The sequence below is a fragment of the Hetaerina americana genome, unplaced genomic scaffold (genome assembly GCF_022747635.1).
Source record: "Hetaerina americana unplaced genomic scaffold, ioHetAmer1.1.p SCAF_7, whole genome shotgun sequence".
NCBI lineage: Eukaryota > Metazoa > Arthropoda > Insecta > Odonata > Calopterygidae > Hetaerina > Hetaerina americana.
Genome location: NW_027287316.1, coordinates 41,549,401 through 41,566,987, shown reverse-complemented (window position 1 = coordinate 41,566,987; position 17,587 = coordinate 41,549,401). Strand labels below are relative to the sequence as shown.

General features: G+C 34.5%; 2 protein-coding genes across 2 annotated transcripts in view; both read right to left on the bottom strand.

The window, feature by feature from the left end:
- Nucleotides 1-436: 436 nt before the first annotated feature.
- On the bottom strand, nt 437-4,216 carry LOC139696279 (prostamide/prostaglandin F synthase-like). The gene is given in 5 exon segments (XM_071594976.1): nt 437-878; nt 2,962-3,111; nt 3,193-3,308; nt 3,411-3,615; nt 4,020-4,216. Coding segments are annotated over 5 exon segments (723 nt in total). The 5' UTR covers nt 4,167-4,216; the 3' UTR covers nt 437-773.
- A 2,396-nt stretch (nt 4,217-6,612) lies between these two features.
- LOC139696652 (metabotropic glutamate receptor 3-like) overlaps nt 6,613-17,587 on the bottom strand; it is a 29,670-nt gene continuing 18,695 nt past the window's right edge. Inside the window, exons 10-18 of the mRNA XM_071595466.1 lie at nt 15,937-16,059; nt 15,683-15,807; nt 13,356-13,548; nt 12,187-12,472; nt 11,039-11,207; nt 9,275-9,486; nt 8,794-8,945; nt 8,600-8,701; nt 6,613-7,195 (exon numbers count right to left, since the gene is read on the bottom strand). Coding sequence (XP_071451567.1) covers nt 7,017-7,195; nt 8,600-8,701; nt 8,794-8,945; nt 9,275-9,486; nt 11,039-11,207; nt 12,187-12,472; nt 13,356-13,548; nt 15,683-15,807; nt 15,937-16,059 — 1,541 coding nt within the window. The 3' untranslated portion in view covers nt 6,613-7,016. The remainder of the gene's footprint in view (nt 7,196-8,599; nt 8,702-8,793; nt 8,946-9,274; nt 9,487-11,038; nt 11,208-12,186; nt 12,473-13,355; nt 13,549-15,682; nt 15,808-15,936; nt 16,060-17,587) is intronic.

Genomic DNA, 17,587 nt, shown 5'->3' with positions numbered 1-17,587 from the left:
ACAAAAAGAAATTCTACGTAGCACCAAAAACTCCAATTTTTAAGGGAAGCCACGAACCAAAAAAACCTTGGGAACCTTTAATAAACAAAGAACAACATGAAGAGACTTCAGTCAAAACAGAAGGACCTATCATTCAAGATGGGACAAAAATGACTCAATATTATCACAAATAAGAAGCCACCTTTGCCCATAGCACACCATACACATGAACCTAAGTTCACCAGCAGTGAAAGCTATGCAATAGAGTTCCTCACTATACACAGTACTCAAGACTATCCCTGACCAGGTCAACTCAAAAAGAATACAAAACTAGCAATCAAATGAATTCCATAAAACTACGAAGCAAACTTCCAGTAAAACTTATTTCATGGAGCTGAATATCACCACATTTTCAACCAAGAACCATCTAATTCGATTACTATGAATTAAAAAAAGATTTAATTGTGTAACATTTATTTCAAACAGATAAAAAAACTATGTGATCCCTTCAAAAGTAAATCAGGCTTACAATTTCCTTTCCAGAGAGCATCAGTTACAAAGGTTTCTCGAGGAATTTCACTTCACAACATCATAAGCTGGAATAAGGAACTGATTGGCACTGGATTACAATCAAAAGTATCATCAGATGAATGACCACAGTCCCATAAACATTATTTAAATAGTCTTGTACATTTGATTACATGTATAAGAATTTATAACTTTATATAAAGATGAAATTGTAGCAAGAGTTGAGGTGAAAAAAATGCCAACACGTTTGTAGATGCCTTGTTAGATTAAGGCTTCTTGGGTGGAAGTGTGCATACGTCATCATTGCATACTGGTGCATTACTGCCAGAAGCTTCATTTGACCCAGTGGAGGTGACTGGCAAGCCAAGGACCTATATACAATAGGAATAATTATTTATTATTATCCAGAGACTATACACGTACTGCATGAAGGTATAATATTTTTCAGGAAAAGAAATGTAGGATGGACATTACTATGAAATGAGGCAACATTTCAGTAGCATAAGCAGAGCGAATTATGGTATGCATGTACTCATTTTGGGGTATTTTAACTAATTTTGCAACCTATTTATAATAATATATGGCTTGAACCTACTAATCCCCTTAGCTCAAGGACTCTGAATGAAAATTTCTGTTAAATCTATTTCTTTCTGTTAAATGGACTCGAAATAATTTAGATAGACCTAAAGAAGTATGACTTCATACGTTATCAACAAATTAATATTGATTTTTTCTAGTTTTTCACAAACTCAGTCAAATGCTAAGTTAAAAGTTGTTTGGGTAAAAAGATGCTGGCACCCTGCTAGCGCAAAATTAACCTATTTTTCGCGGCAAATAATTTTTAAAAATACATCAAATGCGAATCATACTGAAGGAAAAGAATCTTTTTTCCTGGTATAAGGAGATGTGGTAGGCAGGTGGTAGTACGAGCAATAGTCAAACAATTACATTGCTCATTTTCAATGCTTCACAGCAGAAATATTAGCATATGAAGCCTGCTGATGCATAAAATTTATGTTAAAAACAAATTGTACGGCGACTATTCAAAGTTACTCAAAAAATCATACAGAATTCATTGCCGGGCCACTGGATATGAATGTAGAAATTTATTTAATGCAACAATCCTAGTACACAAATACCCTGACAGAAAGACTAACCAAGACTGATTTTAAAAGCCTGTTAACTCAATTTCAAATAATGGGCATCTCAACATTTGGCTGACTTGGTCCATGATAATACTGAGAAGTAAAACAGAGACAGGAATTCACTTTACAATCTCAATAGGCACATGACAATGAGATTCCATCAAGAATAATGATGTGAAAAGGAAACTTATCCACTGCTAGAGCAAATAAGAAATGGTGATGAGGAGGTAAAAGACAAATACATTGAGGTTAACCTGGAGGCAATTGGCAACCAGACTACACTCGTCTCAATCTCAACAAATCTATCTCAACCTTACGATTAATCTGAAATTTTAAACAAAAATCAGAAATGCAGAAAACAAGAGAGAATCTATGAGTCCCTTCGAGAAGCTAATAGAGTAATAGATAGACTTAGAACTGAAACAAATTGCCCAAGAGTAATGGAAGGACAAATAAAAGTGTCCTAATGGTTTTCTGAGTTTCCTCAGCTTTCAGCTAATTTATCCTGTGAGCAATCAAATGGGGTTTTCTCAGTTCCAAGGCAAGGACATCCTAAAAAATTTTAATCAGCGGACGAGTCTTGAAAGAAGATTAAAATTTGTACCAGTGTCCACCATGGGATATCATCTTTTGTAATACTGAAAATAATGCCCTTTTTGCAGAAAATAGCAGTAACAGCATTTTCTACTCGTGCTAAAATTCTGACTTCTTAAAATTTTTAGCAGATATTAAAAGTACAACTACTTGGTAATGAATGAGAATGCTGCCAAAATTTTGGTGGAATTTGAAATCTTTCAACATTAACATAATAACTAAGAATATAAAACATAACAGGCAGCTAACCACAATTAAATGGGTTTCAACAAGAGCACTGCACTAACTCTGGTGGCTCAGCCCATTGGAAATTCTATGAAAAGTCAAATTGAATTTATTTTGGCTACCTAAGGGCCCACTGATTCCAGACTTCAAGAATCCACACCTATAAGGAAGGCGAAGGTTCCTTCAAAGCACTGCCCATTTGCTGTAAATTACTTGTTTTGTTTATTTAATTTGCAGAGTTAAACAAGCAGAACTTCTAAGAGAACGACTTTCATTATATGATTACTTTCAGGGAAATGACAATCTGATTGTCACCTTCGTTGAACCTCATTTCACTACGACACGTCGAATCGAAGTAATATTCATGAACAAAAACTTAAGTGGCTACTTTTGGAGAAATCAAATCACTAACGAAAACCGATTAAATATTTAACAGGTCGATTAATCTGCGAGGCTGAAAACTAACTGTGCAATTCAACTCATTCCTCACCTTGAGAAAAGTTTCGTTTGGAACATGTTCTGCCAATCTATCTTGCTTAAAGCTGTATAGAATTTCTTTTCCTCCAGCTGTCACCACTAAAGCACCACCATTCTGCAGGCCATCGCCTTTCATGTCGCCTCCCAAGTTCATTTTCTTCCCCTAGGTATTGAAAAACAATAAGACGGCATAATAACATTAAATACAATAAAGTTAAAAAACCATAAGTCAACAAAAACTTACTCTTGCTGCTGCCTCTTTAACCTCCCAGCTGAAAATAGCTTTTAAAACACTGAAGAGGCTGAATCTTTTAAAGCCCAGGGCAGCGTATGACTTCTTGTCGGTATCAATAAACAATTCTGGAAAAGGATGCATTCAGTTTAGCGTAAAAAAAACAAAAACATGAAAGAAAAATATTTCATCCGGTAACAGCTACCCAATTCAAAAACAAATTTCATTACCTCCAGCAAAAAACTTTTCCTTGACAAACTCTTCGATCCCCAACTCTTCAACTCCAATGCCAACAAGTCGAACGTCATTTTCCTTTAGCTGTGGGTAAATTTCGCTAACGTCTTTAGCCCACAGCCGACACAACACTCATCCCCATCTTCGAAAGAATATTATAACGCATGTATGGTCCTTCCACAGGGAATTCATAGGCACCAGCTAAAAAAATTGATGTAAATTTTAAGGGTTCTTTCATCTATAGCGCCAAATAAGAGCAAGTTCTGGCGGATTAAAAATAAAGGAAAAACATGGCTATAAATAAAAACTGGAGAATCCTCGAAGATGAGTTGTATGCGCGGATTATTACTGCAGGCTCATACGCATGACATGGTAAAAATGTTTTCCGTCAATGCTTCATTGTGGTACACATAACAATATAAAATTACATACGAAGAACAACGCGCAATAAAATATGGGAAAAACAGATTTTCCATCTCCATCGTTTACTGTACGAAAAATGGTCAATTTGACATCCATACGAATCGTGCATGACATCCAAATCGAGTAGAGTTTTCCTGTTCTTATTTTAAATTACTTTTAAAATTTGAGGATACATTACTTACATTTCCATTTTCAACATTCTTAATAAGATTGTTCTCAATGCTGGATAGCTTCATTTTACTTTCACAGTAAACGGGCGAAAACAATGAGAACTGCCGTATAGCACTACGAAGACAAACACTGCCTATACCACCAATCTGTAAAATCATCGTCGTAGCGGGCAGCCGAATTTTCACTATGGAGAAAAATAGTTGCGTAACGCATCTCGTGGAATTGAATGATTGGAATCATTGGAATGTTTGTGCTGATATTGTTAGCGTTTGAAGTGAGATAATAATTACGAAGATTGGCATGCAATAAATTAATTTAATGCTAAACGTTAATAAGAAACCGTGTAATTTATGAATTTAAAGGTATACATACATTGCCTCCATCTAACGGATTTTATAATGACTATTTTAGTAGAGGGAAATTAAACTCAAAAGATGGATGGTCAGGAAAATGAGAACTATTATGAGTAAAATTGATTGATTAATATCTAAATATCACTGAATTATTTTAGCCCAAAAGTAAATGGCTTAGAGTATTCTTACTCTCGAGAAAAAATTGTAAATCCATAGTTCATTATAACTAGTGGGCGATGGAGATTTATGACATATATCCAATGCAATATGAAGGTCTACAAAAACATATATTTTATTAAATATCCCAGAATGTTTGTTTTACATTCTAAATCTAACCTCACTGACAGCAGGCAGATAGTTGTGGCCTAAGGCCAAACACCTTCTTAAAGTTTACCCTACTAAATCTGTAGGTGTGTATTTCATGAAAAAATATCTAATCAATAATGAATAAATAAATTGGAATCAGAGCTGCAATCAATGAACAGTTAAAAAAGTCCTATTTATACTAACCTAGACTCAAACTCTGAGGTTAAAGTGGGCCATATTCCTCGAAAATCAATTTACCACTGTTAAAACGTTGTATTGCTGTAATATGAACTCAGTGAGATATCAGCTAAAGCTCAGCAGACCAAATTGAATTCCTTATCAAGAAGGATCATACATGGGCAATAAGCTAGTGATCTCCGCCTTCGGCTAAATACAAATATATGATTTAGTAGTCTTATAGACTATAGGTAATCCTTGGTATGGGTTGTTGAAAATTATTAATTGTTCACTGAAGTGGGGACAATTTTCGGTGAAAATTAATTCAGGATATTTTCTTCCTGTTGATATTAGATAGTTTAAAGCGCACAGGTAGGCATATACACAGAAAATTCTCAATTCCTAGGATGTGAGCCTAGGTTCTCATCTACAAATAAATGTCTCATTTCTTTCTTCCTTTGGCTTCGTACATTTATTTTTTTAAGTGTCATTTATCAACAACTTGCCCGTGAAGTAATATTGTTTAGATACCCTTTGTTGGTTTCTTATTGGTCATCATCAGATTGCTTCTGAGTAGAGAACTGATTGGTGAATTTGAGTTTTGACACCCTAATTTATTTCTCTAATCCATTCTTCAGCTGGTAGATGCATATTCTTAGGCTACCCAGAGGCAGTCAATGGAGATTGATTTTGGAGCTTGGACACGAGGAAGACTACTTTCTTACAAACATGAAGGGGAAGCCAGCATAAAGGTCTGTAACAATGAAGTAGGTGGCACTATATGTGGAATGTGAATAAGAAAATCATGTCATACCAGCGAGGAAGGAATACAACCATGTCATCAATGAAGAAATAAAAGACAAAAGGGTACAGTGGGGAGCAGATGATCAAGAATAGCAGTAACAGGTCCTGGAGAAACAGCAATATGATTAACTGAGACCATCACAACTTGCTTGGATGCTTAAATGAAGAGGGGGAACCAAGGAGTATCAATGAGGCATTAACAGAGCCAAATTGAAAAATTCGACTGCAAGAATTGTAAGTGGAACAACCTAAGGGGAATAGAACATGGGAAATAGTTGAAAGGCCCAGAGGTACAAATTTATTAGAATTAAAATGGGTATTTAAAACTGAAGGTTAATTAAAAATAGGCAGAGAGAGTGACATGAGGCTGTAGTAGGAAATAGCTCAGGGTTTTCCCAGATTCATGGAGAAGATTATTTTGACATATATAAAGTATTATTGCAAAGAAGAACAAAATCCCCTTTTTGATAGCAATTACTATGGAGAAATATTTGAGTGAAGAACACACAGACATACAATCAGCTTGCCTTGACAAACTGTTGAACAAGTTAGCTTCTTCCCCAATGGATACCATCTAACAAAGAAGAAATCGACATTTTTTTGGTCACAGTGGTGATAGACAGTCGATTAAAATAGCAGTAAATAAAATTGAATCATTTGTCATTTTATTACAAAATTTACAATATATTTTACACAAAATAGTCAACAACATAAACCTATGTACAAACAATAAAGAGTATAATTTTGATCCTAAAAATCAAATTGGAAATAAATACATATATACACTCTTAATAAAATATGAACGAATCACAATTATTTATTTTTCTCCTCCCTAAGTATAATTCCATTTTTCTAAAAAAAATAACCAACATAGAATTACACAGAGATTAATAATACTTTCTGTCAGGGTTTACAAATGTATTAAAATTTGAATTTTCAATAATACTTAGATATCCAAAAAATTACTTTTTGTATGTAAAATAAATTCCTGATAATAAATAATCAGCAACATATGTTTTGGGCAGCTTGTCAATACTGATACATCTTTTAAAATTTCACAACAAAATTATTTGGTCAGGGCTTGTATTGTGCAGGACACAACCATTGAAGCAACTTGTAGAAGAAGAGTTCATACTACATAACAATGACTTCTTTTTAAGATGATGATGGTGGTGGTTATCTATATGAATGAATGATATAATTGCACAATCACAATAGCAACTTCACATCAAGCTAAAATAGCTCTGGATATGTTTTTGCTACTCTGTCAAGGAATGATAATTATGAATGGATTATGCATTCTTGGATTTTTAAAATCAAGACCTCTTTGAATTGACTGAAAGGTCTGCTCCAACATAAGTGGCTCATTTACATTGTTCTATTTTGTCCATCTTGGTTGACATGTTTATGGTGCTGTAGGCTCAGATGATGATTGATGTGGTTTGGTATGGGCAATGACAGCTCATTAGCTGAAGGATTTGAAATCACCTTTTCATCAACAGGAGTTTTTGGTGGCACAACTGTATGGATGCCAGACTTCAGCCTCCCTAAAAAGAATGAATTTTCATTTGAATACAATTTTGTGCATTATATTATTTAAGAGTCCAGAGGACTTACTCATTGGGCAATAACCTTCCAGTAAAAATAAAAATGAGTGATTTTTATTACTGGCAGTCTACTGTTTTAGCTTGGTTTTGACTGGACACAAACTGATCATAGCTACATTTCCAAGGTTCATCCAACAAGACACAATCTGGCACCCTACGCCATATTCATTTGTACTTCAATTCCACATACTTTCTTTTACAAATGTACAAGTTCACAAGTCTGTAAGCAGTCACAAGTTAGCTGTAAATTGAGGGAGAAGAGAAAAATTCATTTTGTATGCACTCACTGTCCAAAATTCACAAGGGTTCGTACAGCTCCATGTTGCTTTGAGAAGTTGAGAAATTAATAACAGCAGCAACAGCCAAAATCAAGTGGCAGGAATATAAAGTAAGAAAGTCCAAACAGAAGGAATGTACAGAAGAAGGTTGAATTCAGATCTTAGGCAGAGTCGCTCAGAGGATATTTCTCAAAACAGTAACATTCAGCCAAGGAGGCCCCAGGGATCCATGCACTGGAGTTTTGAAGCTCTTTTCTGCAGTATTGCATTTGCAAAAATTTAGTCATAGCAATGCAACATCATCTACTGTGGTGGAAGCTTGTGGTGATATAACCAATCACTTAAAAGGGCTCTCAAAAACTTTCCTGATCATTTATTTTTGCCAAGACATCTCCTTTCTACCCTTTAGGACATGAAACTAGTCGAATTTCATGAATAGCAATTACTATTTGTGGTAACCTACCAGTTAAGGTAGGTTCTGCTGGTAACCACCGCACTTTTGAGCCTAGCCTAACTAGATACAAAATGAAACGCTAGGCAACAATAAAACCTTGGTAACACCTCCTAGCTTAAGGTTTGACTAAGACTTTCTATTTATTGAGACCTCATAACCTATGACCTAAATGCATTGATTGTCATCCTAAATCTATCACACTGATTTGGTTGTTGGCTCAGTAATGATTGTAACACTTTAGCTGAATAGAACCAAAGCTAACTGATTTTATAAATTCCTCACCCACCTCCAGCTCTTTCCATGCATCCTTTAGCATTTCCTCGGCTTATACTTTGAAAAGCATGGGCAACAATGGTCAGCCCTATCTCAATTCCCTGCCAAATACTGCATAACATGTCAATGGATAGCAATTGTTAGGCCTATTGGAAACATATCAGAAGGAGGTTACATCCTTTTCCAATTACTTCATTGTGCAGAGGTGCATAAAATTAAAGTCAATTAGTTTCATACTGATCTAAAGGGCAGTCAACAGTGACCTCCCATGTTGAAAACCTATCAAATTGGAATAAATTTTAATCAGATCTTTCCTACATTAAGATAATACATACTTACAAATCTTGGGTAAAGAGGTTGAGAATTTTTGAGCTTCCAAGTGATTCATCTTCACTATCTCTTGAGGTGGAGGTTTAATATAGGAACAGCTATCCCCACTGCCTGTAAAAGAAATATTGAAATGAATAATAAAATATTGTAGCACTAACATGATATGGACTGAAAATATTTTAGGTTCTCTGAGAAATGCTTACCTTCCATGATCATTGGATTAGAAATTGAAGGTGATGGAGCATAAGAAGAGCTCCTGTGCTGAGCCATTACTATTTCTTTAGTGTTTTTCTCTGGTTTAAAGAGAACTATATACATCTTTGGAAAGAACAGGCACCCTAGTTGCACTAGACCACTAGAAATATCAAAAAGAAATACCTTAACAGAATTAAAATTTTACCTTAATGATGAGATAAAGCACAAACATTACTAGGGTAGAAATGACAATTCATATTTTATTCTGAGTTGAGGGTCAACTACTGCCGAAGCATTGTAAACTCTGACTATTGTAATGTCTTCTTCCCTTATTAGTATGGATGTAGATCAAATTCATGCAGTATGTTTCCATATTTTATTTTTAAATTACCAGAGACAACACTAATTTATGACGTTCCATAATAGACAAATAACAAGGACTGCCGGAATTGTATTGGTATCAATTAGTCTTCATTGTGGAACACTTACCTAAGAGACAGTGAAATTGCTAGAGTGACAACTCTAATAGATTGTGAAGTAGATGCAAGATAAAGAGGAACAAATGCCAGCCAAACAATGATGGCAGTGTATGAAGTGAAGGCCACATAACGTGCCTCATTGAATCCACCCGGGCATTTTCGTGTACGGGCGGCATAGACCACACACAGAAGAACTAGAAACAATGGATATGCAAGTCCCACCTGAAAATAAAGATAAATTTTATCAATAAAAATACATATAAAAAGATATATATATTAAAAACAAAACATATTTGCAGTGCATGCCCAGAATGCAGAAGCATACAGTATGGCTCCTCTGTACCTGGCCAAAATTCCACATCATTAGCTACAGTAGCTAGTTATACCAACCAACCCGATCCACCCGCACCCACTCCCTACTCCATCTGCCTATTCCTAGAATATCTCTCACCAAGCGCTCACTGTTATTTCGCCTCTCCACCCTTCTAAATTCACTCCCTCATACTGTTGACCTCTTTAACTTATCATGCAACAACTTCACCACCCAAGCTTTATCCCACCTTTCAGTAAATTAAAATTTTCCCTGGTCCATGCTTGGTTCTCGTTGTCATTGTTATGCTGTTATTGTCTTTTGTCCTCTTTCATGTTTGCTATATTTTTCACTGTAAAATGGCGCTACTGCTGTATGTGAACAATGCTTTAAAATAAAATAAAAAGCCTGTAGCTTGCTATATTAGAATAGCTACGATTGGTGACTTCAAAACATTACATCTTGGTTTTTTTCTTTTGAATGAAATACCAAAAGACTATATACATTTCTTACAGAAACGAAACTTACCATTTGTCATCTGTACAAATGGCACAGTGATGAATGAACGTAAATAAAAATGGAAAGTGCCAATTATAGATACCGTAATGGTCAACTTGTATAATTGAAACTGTTTGTGTTATGTGATTGGCATTCCAAAAGTTTGAATCTTTAATAATACAATTTTAATAATTAGTACCTACCTAAGCTTTTGAAAAGTTGGCATGGAGAAGAATTGAGAAAGTGGGTAAATTGGACAGAGAGGAAGACCAATTATGGAATTTTAAATATGTTGAGAGAAGAGAGAAAGTTGATAGTTAAAACCAAAAGAAGGCAAAAAGGTGGGAGGAGGGAATATTGAGAGTAATGGGTTGTTTATGGCCACGATGAAAGGGAGAATGCTGGGTAAGCAGGGTTGATGAAAAAATAGAATTGGTTTTTCAGATGGCATGAAGGCAAATACAAAGCACAAGAATGGAATTATGTAGGACAAACAATAAAAAGTTCATACAAATACAGTTTAGAATACATGGTTCATAATATCCTTTACTTACCACTTAATGGCATTTCCATTATAAACTTTCTTTGAATACCTACTTTATTTGCAAAAAGTAATAATGGTGGAAGGCCGGTGAAGCTTTCATTATGACTGATGGCCATTATAACAGATGAGAAAAAAGACAGGCTTTTGTGTGAGGCACTAATATACCCAATATATCTCAGTATTAATTTAAATATGCCAATTAAACAAAGAAACAATTTAGAAGTGATTTTTATCACTGTCTGGCTCACAATTGGGGAAATATATGGATTAAACAGTTTTAAGATTAGTAGAACATGTACATTAAAATAGTTTCCTAGCTTTATATTCAGATAAAATTATTTACAAGAAATGCTGAAGAGTTATCCACCCCTAAAAGTACAAATCAGATTTTCAGTATTAGACTGACAAAAATCAATACTCACAATATAGGAGTGATCTGCAAGTCCTAAGCAAACCCGCAGGCGAGTCTCTCTATCAGGGAAAACATGGGTAATAGCTGGAGGACTTGCAATAAGCCAGCTTGCATTGACAACAATTTCCACTGAAGTAAGTAGACTAGTGATGACTAGTTGTGACTGTGGGCTTGTATACCTTAAGTGAAGAATATAAGCATGAAAACATGAGTAAAGAAGAATGATAAAAATCTGTATCACAGGCCATAAATTTATGTCAGTAAATATGCTAGTTAATACCTATAATGTCATAACTAATAAAAATTCATTGCAGAGGAAATTTCACATAAAATGTTTAAATTCCAAAACTATCACCCATTGCCTTCTGTATTAGGACATTTTTACTAGCAATTACCTAGTTTTCATTAGTGGTAGGTTAGGATGGTAAACTTGGAGGTTCATAATTTTATTCTGATCCTAATTCTTCTAGTGGAAAAGTTATTCTACTCTCTATTGTGGCATTGAATAGGAGTTTTATGTTTCCATAAAAAAGTATTTTCCCATTAAACTGATAGATTTTATTAAATTTACTAACAGGCAAAATCGATAATTAAGAGAATTTCTAATTGAGACCTAAAGGGGAAGTTGGTAATTTAGGTAGAGAGGAGTGGGATAAGGTAACTGTTAGCCATAATTTATTGATGCCCAAGAAACTACTTATTCCATACACATTATTGTTAGCAGGCATCTCTTAACCTATCCACATGGGTCGCATTACACGTATGACCTACCCCAGTGAACTCCATTGGCAGTTTGCTGTATACCTAATGTGTAAGGTGAATTTAAATTCCATAGGTAAGGCTCCTGAATTAAAAATAAACATGGACCAGCAAAAAGGGTTAAGCTGACAGAGACATGATACAAGATGATGTTCTCTAATATCAATAAGTCAGACATTAGTACCCCTTTATTTGTTCAAATAAGGCACACGTTTTTCAATTATCAAAAATCAGCTTAGGCATCATTCTTTCATTTAGCAATTGGATGTGACTGACATTACTATCACATTACATTCAGATTACATTTTTACAGAAAAAACTAGCAGCAAATTAATTTTTTGTACTTTTGACATGGAAGACATGGTTCAAGATATAATTATTAAATGCAATGCAGCTTACTTTGTTTTGTGCGGAGCACTGTGGCTATGGTTGAATATCCTGGAAATGCGGTTGGTCTTTGTTAGGATTGCTGCGTAGCAGAGGGAGTGACAGAAACCCAGAGAGAAGCGAGAGAGTCCGCAAGAATAGGGTGTTGGGTATGAGCCCACGAGCACAAAGGTGACGAGAAATGAAGACAGAGTGCCCAGGAGGAGGAGTGAGGACAGCTCTCTTCCTGATGCTTTGATAACGGGTGTGTCACCATAGTACCAGAAGACCAGTCCTACACCTATCGTCAGTATAACACCTGACAAGGAGAGGGAATAAGATTCAAATACACATTCAAAGAGTTATGTCAAGTGCCCCACCAATATGGAACACATTTCAGATCACTTCAACTAGATCTTTAAAAATGAGTCAGTTAACACTGAATCAGGTTTGATAAAACAACAATTACCATTTAATAAAGTTATTTTGTACCTAGTATTTTTAAAGGTCATTCTTAATTATACTCAAGGATGATAAGGTTATCTATTTACAATATAAATGGGAATATTTTTAAGACAAGTAATGCGTAGTTTTCAATTAATGATATTTATTTCGCCAAACTGTAGAGGAGCTTCATATCTTTTGGTGCAAGACACTGAAACATTCAATATTAAAAAACAGGCATTTGTCATAGTAAATTCATGTGCATTGTGGATTATTATGAACATGAGCTATTGTTTGACATATGGCATGCAAAGGGCTTCATCATATACTACCAACTAGTAATTCAAATGAGTAATGTATTATGCAATTTGTATAGCCTTCAGGATATGAATATAGCACACAGATATTATGAAGTAACAATTATGATAATCAGTATGCTGCTATATATAGCAGCCCTTATGTAAGATCATCTGCAAAACTCCATAATGCACCAAAGAAAGTTTGCTGTCTGTGCAAAAATTAAACAATTTAGGTTTAAAATAAAACTGATCATTAAATGATTTACTGAGAACCTGGAAGAGCATTTGAAAAACTCCTTGGTTTCAATCAGTGGCATGAATCAACAACATTCCAGGCCAGGAAATAATAATATTGGCATCTGATAGACAGCATCCAAGTATTGACATCAATTTCATTCATTTAATGATACTACTGCTAACCAAGTCATTGATTTGTCACACAAAATAAAAATAACTCACCAAATAAGGCAATGGCCATAGCACCAAGGGCCCATGGGTCCTTATAGTCAATGACCTTTTCGGGGATGTCTTCACAAGTAGAGTAGTCAGGTGAGGGTAGTTGACCTTTTGGGCAATCATCACAGTGAAATTCATCTTTCCTGAACTGGTAGAAGGTGCACGTGCGACAACGCCAACAGCACATATCCTCTCGCTAGCAATATGAAGTGAATGAATATAATATAATATGACAGGCAAATGAAAGAAGACTTATTTTAATGAGAAAATTTTCATATGACATATTTCAGTGAAACAGTGTTTACTGATTAGGTTTTTGGAGCAGCTGCATTGCCTAATCAGCATTATTTAAATAGAGTCCATGAAATTAATGCTTTGACATCTCTACCTTGCTATCTTTCGGAGAAATAAAACTATTACTTGAAGCTGTATTATCAGGAAAAATATCTCAAAAGCTTTCAGTAATATGCTGCTAATATGCATAATGCAGTGTTGCTTAGTCATCAATGCCATCTGTATTTAATATTAACTCTTCTACAGTGAATACAAATTGCATCAGTACATGAAAATTTGGTAGAGGTCTCCATAAAAGAGAATCAATTATTGTTATTTAATATGATAGTCAATTTTCATTATTAAAAAGTTACTTTATTTTTAAATTAACCAGTCACTTGTGTAGGTGTGGAAACATTATGAAACTGAATAGGTCAAAGTAATAAAAGTATTATAATAAGTCGACCTCTTGCATATATTTTAAGAGAGAAAGGCTGGTAGGATATTTTAATGTTTTAATTGATAGATATCAATTAAGTGATAAACATCTGCAGGTTCAGAGTTTGAAAATGAAGGTTTTGCCCTCTCATACCATAATAGTATAATGAATGTTGTTGCACTGGACTGCCTAAAACTTTGGGAAAATACAATGGCCAGTGACGTAAAATGTACTAATGCTGGAGTCATTGGGTCACTTCCTATCTAGCTGCAATTGTGGGAGATCTACTTGCACATACAGTCACAAGGTGGCTTTTGTCTGCTTTGAGTATATATGACTTAATTTTGGCATACATGAGATATAACTCGTATCATATTAACAATTCTTACCTTCAGGTGGTATCAAATCAGTCATGCACAAAAATAACAAAAGATTTACTAGAACTACATGTATCTTTTCTGCCACCTGGTGAATGCTAGTAAAAATGTCTGTTGTCATTCTCCTTAACCATCTCATGAATATCATGTTTACCTCTGAGGTCTTATTTCTGAATGTGGAGCATATGCGAGTGAATGAGTAGAATAATCAGGTCAATAATTAAAAACCAGCCATTTGAACAGAATGAAAATCACTCTTGTATTCTCTTATTGTTCGCATTGATGTGCCTGGAGGCCAATGGCTGGGAAAGGCTGTTATTGAAAATCAAGTACATCCCCGCCTAGAATGAGAAAGCTTGAGAACTTCAACACAAGTGCATGATGACCATTATTAATCCCTTTTACTTTACATGCACTAGCATACTACAGGGCTACTGTCTATCTGGCTGTGTTAGGTATGGTTAACCAACACAAACCCCCTCCAAAGTCTTTGATAAATCTGCAAAGATTTCTTAGGTTCATGGCAGACCAGGAGGAATAAAATAGTAAAAATTTCAACTTTTTGCAATTGTTGATTGTAGGATTGTATGTTGGATAGAGGAAGACAAATGATAAGCTTTAAGAATGGTGGAAGAAGAGAGGAAATTGATAAGTGAAATCCAAACAGGGAAGAAATGATGAATGAAGGAGATATTGGGAGGTAATGGTATATGAAAGACTGCTAAGGAAGGAAAAATCTTGGGTAAGCAAGGTAGAGGGAGGAAGAGGCATGAAGTAGAAGGTATGAAGAACTGAAGAAGAAATCATGTTGTTCAAAAAAAAAAGGAAATAAACATAATATGTTGGATATAAATACCAAAAGGACCATCCAAAACCTACATACAAAAAGTAGAATATAATGAATCTCTGAATGAAATTTGTAATAAGGGAGCTAAGTGTTTTCCATCCTGTCAACAAATGAATCCTCTGCCCCTTTTCTCAGGCTGAAATGTGGAATTATCCCAACAAAACAAATAATTGATAAATATTAGAAAATGAAGTAGATGTACATATTGTATGCCAAAAAGGTTGCTAATTACTGTTTTTTTAGGGTAGCCCCCTGCTGTATTTCCTTGGTTAGAGTCAACACTGGAGATGAAAAACCCATTATAAGTAAGTTATTACATTAGAACAGATCTACATATGTAATATTTTATGGATGAACTTGGAATTTGGAGAAGAAAAAAGTTGGCAATACTCACATCTCGTATTTTAATCTGATTTGAAGCACATGGCTTGCCACATGTAGCCTCTGGTAAATCAGCATCATTTGGTCGAAATCTAATTGCTTCATGATCAATGCTAATCACATGTGATCCATTTTCAACTATAAAAAGATGAAAACTAGTATTAATAATATATTAGATGGTTAAACATATATAGATTCAAATATTGACAGCTGAGTTTTCTGATAGATGAACATACTGTAGTGAAAAATTAAATTTTCAATGCTAACTTGAGTAATTTCCAACAGGTTTCCAGTGATATATGTCATCATGATCCCTCTGGAAGTTAAGGATTGAATAACGTGGTGGGCCATCTCTTCCATCTTTAAACTTGAACAGCTTACCATCTACATCTGTGGATTAATAGTAAAAAATTGATTAACAAATGGAACTTTTTAGAGCATGCTTCATCTTTTACAAAATATGTTTAATTTTACTGTGAAAATTATAAAATAAAAAGTTTTGATACCTCAATAATGCCCCTCTTTTTCTTTTGGCATACACATCTCATTTATGATTGGAAATTTTCATGACTAATAAAGCTTAACTCTCATGGAGGAAAGTCATCAAAGTATTTTTCAGTTTAACTTCTGAGAAAAATTATGCAGAGTATGCAGTTCACAAAATCTAATGTTTCAGATGATATGAGATGAAATATGGATGTGATTTCAAATGGAAATAAGGTCTGGGCCACCCATCATTATAGGTTAGAAGCACTAGCATCTCCCCCTTTGAAATATACGTAGAGGTATTTGGAAGAGAAGGGGAGGTAAGGAAAATAAGAGAAGAAATGAAATGAGGGAGACAAAGAATGTAATGGAAGATCTTATTGCAAAAATGATTTCAGTCCAATAATTTTAACATACAATTTTTGCAACTACACTCAAAAGAAAATAACCCTGAAATCAAAAATAGAATTTTAAAATGACTGGAAATTGAAAAAGGTTTTTTCAGTCGTGAAGAAAAAGACATAATGGTCTGGAAAATGATCCATGGTAGATAGGTGTGAGTAGTGGTTATTGCATTGAGCATTTTTGAAATGACAACAGATGTACCATTGTAATTGGCAACTGAAGTTACTGTTTCTTTGGTAAACATCATTTGACAGACAGTGCAGGTAGTCAATAAAAACATATTTACAAATGTACATATTTCAAGCATCACTATATGTCTCAAATGTATTATTTAAATTACTTTTAGGCATCAAGAAGGTATGATTCTGGTCTTGTGTGCACGCCAAACTCTTTTGATACAAAAAATATCTAAACCTTTTCATTTTGATTTATTTCTTTCTAATACTGTTAAAGCACACCGGCAAAAATAAATTCGTTTTCTACTCTATATCCCATCCAGGGTTATGCACATTGCTTATGTACCCTTCAATGGAAAAGAACACAATGAAGAAAGAGCTGGGAGTAAGATGAGAATAAATGAGAAAAAGCAAGTCCAAAGAGAAAATTGAAAGATTAATCCTTTTTGTATGAGAACCACCATTTAAGTACCCTTGTTTTCCACTTCTTAGCTAATTAATTATTTATCCCTAGGACATAAAGAGCACTTTTCGCTTATCATCTAGGAATTATGCATGTTCATTGCTTTTGGTCCCTATGAGAATCATTTGTCCGTAATATTTGAAGGTTATGTTATAAAAGCAACAATTTCTTCATCTGCAGAAATACTTGTTAATGTGTAGTGAAGTTAGAACTATACAATCGTAACACTCAAGCCAAGTGGTATAAAAAACGAAGTATATACAAAAACAAAGAGTAAGTCATCATTCCTCAGCTGGGTTAGTGACATCAAGATACACTGAGTGAGTAGGTGAACTTGTGTGACATATCTACAGCTTAAACCCTTTTTTTTATTAGCATATGAACAAAT